We start from the raw sequence: 7,620 nt of genomic DNA, 5'->3' as shown, positions 1-7,620 counted from the left end.
TATGAGACACGCCGTAGTGGGGGACATAGAAAATTTAGACCACCTGGGGTTCCTTAACATGCACCTAAATCTAAATGCATGGGTGTTTTCGCATTTCACCCACATCGAAATGCGGCCGCCGGGGTCGGGATTCGATCCCGCGTTTCCTTTTATATAAAAAAGCATTTGAGTAGAGGCAACCTTAGGATATTCAAGAAATTTCGCCGCGTAACGTAAACACGCAGAACGTCTTCACGGGAAATTGAATTTGCAGTTTCTCTCTAATGGCAGACATTAAAAATTCCGGCTCCTATGACATTCCAAGAATAAGTGTAGGAAAGAATGACATGGGGTATTGCGTGCCATAGTCGCCACAAATGATCACATCTGAAAGCGGAAACCGGCGTTCACTGACCTTCTGCGAAATGCGGATGGTCTATCGTCCGGCTAACAGACCAAGTGACACCGGATATTGCATTCGCTGCTTCAGGAAAGGATACCGCCCACACATCATTCTAGCACCACTGGGCAAGGGGAACTTGGCAGCTCTCTCACCTTCTCGCGGATACAACTGGCGCTAAAGGAGGAAAGGGCTGTCGAATACCGAATTCCTAGATGTTCATAGAGTTCTGTCTGTCTTCGAAGTGCGTGAAAGTTTCGGTTGCTGCTGCATACAACATTAAAGTAAATACCTGATCATTCACCTCAAAGCAATCGTTATCATGATTACGATATTTATATTTGAAGTCAACTACAGGACCAAAGCTTCTTTCAACATATATTCAATTCACTTATAGTGAGGTTGTTACAGCACTTCTTTAGCACTATCATTACGATAGTTTGAATATGAAATGGCTGTTTTGTATACTTAGCTGTCTGTATATGTTGTACTAAGCATTTATAATAACGCTTTGCTCTTTTCCTCCTCCCCTCTGTCCTTGCGCCAGCCTTTATTAGGAAATGCATTTATATTTAACGGAACTCGTTCCTTTATCTCACGCGCCGTTTATTTGTTGTTTCATTGTGATTTCGCATGGCTATCACCACAACAACTTTGTCAGAGCACGCTCATTATTCACGCAAGCATTGGAAGTGATTTCACAGCTAAAGTCTATAAAAATATACAGTATACACCACTAACGTCAAATGTTTTGCGTTCGAGCTTCACACGTGTGTTGACCTAAAGAAACAGCTATCCGCGATAACACGTTAGCGTTATTAGTTGTAGTTATTAGTTATAGCTAACAATAGCATCAGCGAAATCTGGCAGGCATTGGCGCAACGATGGCGAAATGAGTGCCGAAAGCCCCCAAAATTTCGGCGAAAGGCTAGCTCTAGCGTCTGGCTAAAAGATTTCCATGCAGTGTATATAGAACGCATTCCACTCTACTGAGTGAATGGGAGGAATTTAGAGAGTAAACTTGGAACTTTGTTTACAGATAGAATGAGAGGCGTAAAGTGTGCTTGATACCTCCCAAGGACTAAGCCCCACAGCAAGCGTGGCCGCAGAACCATTGCATAAATGCCGCACGATTGCGAAAGGTTTCGGTCGCGCTCTAATCGCATCACCTTTCTCCTGCAATATGATTGCTGCAGCGGTGTTTTAAATTGCTTTGCGAGCTCTCAGCATGGCAGTAGCGAGCGCTCGACAAACATGTTTGCTGCGGAAGTGTATTTCTACACTGTCAGAAATTGCGCTTTCATCACAGCGACATTTGCAATACGAAACACACTTAATTATGACCGTCTTAAGCACAGTGGCTGCTGTAACAACGCTACATATTTATGAGAAATTACGGCTGTGCATTTGAGAATCTTATGGTAGCTAACGCACACGTGTGCTCATTCCCCAGGTCTTGGTGGGGGCCTTACGATCAAAGCAAGAAAAAGTCCCTAACATCCTTAAAGTGCCACACGTGCGAATTGCCGTTGTTTTAGTGAAACGTGCAAACAGGCAACCTTTTTTTCTTTTCTAAGGACCAACCTTATGCACAATACATTTAGTGGATTGTTAATGAGCACTCAAAGTTGTGCGCATCAGGAATATTAAATAATTATTCGACTTCTGCCGCTCTAAATATCAGCTCACTCATGCCTTTGATTGATTTCATGGTGCCAGTACGAATATCGGGCCCCGTACATTTAAAGCATCTACAGTAGGTCTGAATGAAGTTGTGACCGACGTTTCGTGTTTCTTTGTATAGCCTGCAGATACAAACTGCCCTCCTGAGGCAACATATCTTCCACGGAGTCACAGCAAAGCTCAGAACTACACAGAGTCTATTCAAGCTCCAAGTAATGCAAGTATCAAAACATTGACAATAATGCAGTACGGCGCTTGGTAGAGCGGCAAAGCGCCTTTGTAACTTCCATATTTTCACCTTCATGTTGAGTTAAAGCGTGCACTTTATGTACGCCACATTCATCTTCAGGCCACTTATTCTGTTCCTGAAGCCTCTTTGTCATTCTGCAGGAACTTTCACATAGATGATGATCTGCACATTGTGAAGCTCAATAACGTGACTTTGTCATATCTTCAAGCAAATAGCTCTGAACAATGTGAACTGAACGAGCAGTCGATGAAAATCGCGCGGGCTACCAGCGTATAAGTCATTTGTAGAAAATATTGTATATCGAATATATTGTATAAGCTTTACGATATGCTTTTCAAATATATGCACTCTGTGTATGTTTTTCATGTACACACTTCATAAATGCACTGCATAAATACCTGACTCAATTCTCGCAATGTGTTTTAATGTGTATTGTATATTACGTTGGGCTTGCTCGCTCTATTCCTTACACGAAGAGGGGGGGGGGAGGGGGTCAGAATTTGGTCCAGTGAAATACCTTGCACTTTTTTTCGGGCTTTCTCCCATTATTTTCAGGTAGTAAATTGCGTCAAACAAAAATCGAGAATCACGAGTCCTAAATAGTATGAAACAGAAGAAATACCGAAATATTAAACTCAAATAAAACACAGCTCGAGCTAGCGCATGGCAGACATCAAATTGCACTAACCACTAAAATGTATGTGATTTCTGCATTAGCCGTGCGCATTGATGAAATGCCTACACAAGAAAACCGGCTACAATACACAACACAGAGGTAGAGGATCTTACTCGCAAGTTTTTCACCTTTTGCCGCAAGGGCGCATGCTTTGAAACTTCTAGACACACTCGCCCAGGAAACAGTTAATAGCTCCAAGGAGCTGTTTATGCCGTCAAGGGCTTTCGAATGTCCTCTCCTAAGCAACCGTTGACACAACAAGAATGCCAGATGTCACACCGGCCTCAAGAAAACGGTCTTCGTAAACGACCTTTTCTGCGTGGTGTTAACTACGACATGCACTGTCACCGGCATTATGAGACGAATTCACGTTATTTGCAAGTCGGTAGAAGTATCTGAATTTGCTCTTGAAAAAACATCATAAAATACGCCAGTACCAGAAGCAAGAGCCTGTCTATTTTTAGAGCGAAAGCTAAAAAACTTTGATGCGTGAAAAGTGTATTCATTCTGCTTTTCCGCATTTACGTATTACATAAAATATTTAGTGAAATATTTCCTTCAGAAAAAGAAATCTGGCGTAACCTACAGAAAATACCTATTTTCCCCATGGTAGGGAAAGAGGTAAAGTGCGAGCATGCTCATGAAATCTAGTTAGTGATAGACACGTGCAACTTGTTATCAATGTGCCGACTCATACAGATACCGCCCACTTTTACAAGTTGCGAAGGTTGGCTTATGCGATCCGATATATCTTGCTTTGAAGGATTAGAGTTTTGAATCTCTGTCTTCAGTGACCGTTGGAGGTTTCTAAACCACCTCCCTGGTGACGCACCTTTCAGTTGAGTGAGTGGAGCGTCTTCTGTGTTCTTTTTCCGGTGTCCTATCTTTATGCTTGCTGATTTGTTGTGAAGTTGTTAAGCACTGAACGAAGAATTCGCTAGACCTAGGTAACATCCTTCGCGATGTGTTGTCACATGCAACGGTATTAATATTATTGAAGAATTTTAAGAAAAAATTTCAATCTACTTAGTGAACCTAGATGGTTTCTCACTAGCGCAATACAAAAGTCGCGGTAGTAAATTCAGTAAAACAGTAAAATGAACAAAACATTGGCAAAAAAAAAGGACAATAGCTGTGCAAAAAAAAAATGTAAGCAGGGGCTAAGAAATTGTCTGCCCCTTCCTTTCCTATTTCTCCACCTCACAAAAGGCACAGGCAGGAGCAGAGCTGCTTACATTGCTAAATTGGTCATAAGGCCTTAGGACAACCTGTTCGTCTCAAAAATAAAGGGGATTTTTCTTTAGTTTAGTTTCACGTCTTCTGCAATCATTCGTTCCGCACTCGTGGGTGAACTGGTCAGCTCCAGCAGAACGCCTTTGTCCTGTGCTCTTGCATCTCCTAGTGTAGTATACCCAGTGCATTAATGAAATTTCTCGACCTCAAAAGACAACACTTGATATGTTACCAGCGACTAGAGCTTGTACAAACAGCCATTTGTGCAAGAATGTTCAGCTCATTTTATTTTTTCAGATGCGGTTAGCGAGACAGTAAGGTCAACATTTTCGAAAATTGAAAGGTCGTACTAGTTCTGCTACCCGTACATACGCCTGTTGAACAACAGAGAAGTGTAGAGGAATCCCAATTATTCTCAACCTTATTAGGCGCCATCTCCATGAGTTAGCCGCAAGAATATGAGGAACAAAAACGGGCGGGAGTGTAAGAAAGAAACGTAAAACTCCTCAAACGACGACCGCGGACGTCTTCGTGCTAAATTTAGAAGGTATTCAGGATGCACGAAGCCCGACTGAAGAAGAGAGAGACACAGGAGGTCACATGCAACTGCAATATAGGAGGTTCTGGATGGTTAAGTCAAGGAAAAAGCTAGTGTGCATGCTTGGATTCTAGCTGTCTATCTTCTCTTTCATTTGGCCACAACAAAAGCAGGAAGTCGTTTAAGCCGCCAGTTTTTGCAAGAGAGAACGAGTGTTTGGGGCAGAAATTTTTGGGCTTAAATGCCTAACCAGAGTTTGCCGTTATGCTAGTTCTAAGGCTAGGCTCCAGCGTCGAGAAAGAAGATGATGAATGAGCAGGAGAAGAAAAGCTTCAAGTGAGAAGGCAACATTTCGTTTTCGAAACGCTGCTAACTGATTCTGTTAAAGCGATGTTCTTTTACGCTTATTTATATCTTGGTCTCTTGCTAGCTATTTGAATGCTCATTCTATTAGTGACAAAGGGCATACACATAAATAGAACAAGATGGAAATCACAAGCGGTAAATATTATTTACATTTATGCTTACTTAATATTTTACTCTTCAGATATATAATGACGATAAAAAGTACAAAAAAAATTTCAAAAGCGGAATCGCCAGCAGGTGTTGTTTTGCTAACAGGCTAAGTTTTTTTTTCCTAATATCTATTCCATTTTCTTTTTCATAGCCTTATTTATATTACCTAAAGAACGTTTGTTCTATTTATCATACCGGTATCAGGTACTTCGGCTTGAGAGCATTTAGGGACTTAATTGTTTCCAGAAGTGGCAGTTCATGGTCAACACATATCCACGTCTCAATCGAAGTAGATGAACCAGCTGCCATAAAGAAAGCTTATGCAGCCACTGAAGAATTTTATATATGTGGTTTCTAGAGCTCAAACTGTGCATGTTCGGACAGTTTGATGCGTTGATGAGCAGCTGGTGCCTTTCAAAGGCCGCAGCTCATTGAAGCAGTACTTGCCAAACAAGCCGAAGAAATGGGGTTATAAACTATTCCTTCTCTGCGATGAGTGCGGCATAATGTACAACTTTGAAGTGTACACAGGCAAAATTTTTCCGCAGCCGGGTTTTCCAGACATCGGTGCCAGCTGCAACATCGTTTTCAGAATGGCGAGTGTCGTACCTCGCGGTCTAGACTACATCCTGTATTTTGACAACTGGTTTTGCAGTGTGGACTTACAGGTGGTCCTCAAAAAGGCTGGTATCAGTTCCGTAGGCACAGTACGCGAAGCTCGCCTGAAAGGATGCAAAGTTCCATCCGACAAAGAGCTAAAAAAGAAAGGGCGTGGCTCTTACGTGGAGATGGAGACGACATTTGAAGGGGTGAGTCTGAGGGCTGTGAAGTGGTTTGACAATCGTCCCGTCACGCTGCTGTCCACATTTGCATCGGCATCACCAGAGAATACTGTGAAGCGCTTTGACAATAAGGCCCGAACGTCGGTGAGCATAACTCGTCCTTCTATTGTAGGTGTCTACAATGAGTGCACGGGCGGTGTGGATCTAATGGACATGCTTGTGGCGCTGTACCGCATCAACTTGAGATCCAAAAAGTGGTACAGGCGGCTATTCTTCCATTTATTGGATGTCGTAATCGTCAACTGCTGGCTCCTGTACCGCCGAGATTCCACCGCGGCTAAGGTGCCACGCAACCAGCAAATGACCCTACTGCATTTCAAAGCAGAGATAGCGTGCGTTTTGAAACAGCAGGGAAAGGTTGCAACACCTTCCAGAAGGCGACCGTTGGGCCCGTCACAAATTGAAAATGAACTACAAGCGAAGAAGCGCCGTGGGCCAGCAGCTCTTGTACCCTGCAAGGAGATTAGGCTGGACACTATTGATCACCTCCCGATGTTTTTTTCTCCCAAAAAAGGTCGATGTAAATACCCCAACGGCACAGGCATTACACGCGTAATGTGCAGAAAGTGTAACGTACACCTTTGTTTCACTCCATAAAAAGAGTGCATATACAAGTTCCACACTACCCCGTAAGAATTGTGCAATGACGCCTACTTAAGGACTCATGCCTACTGTTGCCCACAGGCAACAAAGCTATATTTCAGCTGATATCTATAGCAAATTTTTTGTGTTTACAAAGTATGCATTGTCATGCTCTAATAAGTGCAGATATGAAAGAAATAAACGATTTTTTCAAGTATTTTATTGTCTCGTCAATAAAGGGTTAACAGCCCACCGATGATCTGCAATAATCATAGCTTAACAAAAGTAACAGCAAAAAAAGAAGGAATGTGGGAGAAGGATGAGAGTTTTTGAGCAAGAGAGTACTTCAAAAATACGCATTTTATTATTTTCCGCTTTCTTAGCGGCGACCTCTGCTTAAAGAATGGATATCTCGAGAGCTCAAGGTCTATGTTCTTACTTCGTTGTGACTTACATCTGCGAATGCGTCACCGACAGCATCACCGTTCCTGTTGAGGATCTTACTAAAGAACATCGGACGACGAGCCTGGATGTGTTAGGAGTTGGAAATGCGTGCTCGCCAGGCCACTGGCCCATTCGTTACCAGTGTTTCCAACGTGGAATGGGATCCTCTGACATCTAGTGCTCCTCCGCTTCACGCAACGTAGGAACGCCATGCAGTCTCACCCTTGCTTATACTGATACACTCGTACAGATATAGCTTAAAGGCCAATTGTAACAAAATTTTGGACCACGTTAGAGGCCTAGTTTAGATATTATAGACATAAAAGAGCCTCCTTGCAAACTCTGCCGTTTGAGGTACTAGTGACACATCAAAAGAGTGTGTTTTCAATAGTCAAAGTAAAAAAACAAAATTACCGCTCGCTGGGAGTGACGCACGACGTAAGCACGGCTCTTCAGCGTGACTGCCACAATCTCGGA

The 7,620-nt window shown here is 42.8% G+C and overlaps 1 protein-coding gene across 1 annotated transcript; it reads left to right on the top strand.

The window, feature by feature from the left end:
* The first annotated feature begins 5,781 nt into the window (after positions 1-5,781).
* On the top strand, positions 5,782-7,321 carry LOC140218562 (piggyBac transposable element-derived protein 2-like). The gene is made up of 2 exons (XM_072288345.1): positions 5,782-6,449; positions 7,177-7,321. Exons 1-2 carry the CDS (start codon positions 5,782-5,784, stop codon positions 7,319-7,321), a joined length of 813 nt encoding a protein of 270 aa, XP_072144446.1.
* Positions 7,322-7,620: the final 299 nt, after the last annotated feature.

Source organism: Dermacentor andersoni, chromosome 5 (genome assembly GCF_023375885.2).
Source record: "Dermacentor andersoni chromosome 5, qqDerAnde1_hic_scaffold, whole genome shotgun sequence".
Taxonomy (NCBI): domain Eukaryota; kingdom Metazoa; phylum Arthropoda; class Arachnida; order Ixodida; family Ixodidae; genus Dermacentor; species Dermacentor andersoni.
The sequence above is the reverse complement of the archived record's forward strand: the minus strand, read 5'-3'. Positions and strand labels throughout refer to the sequence as shown.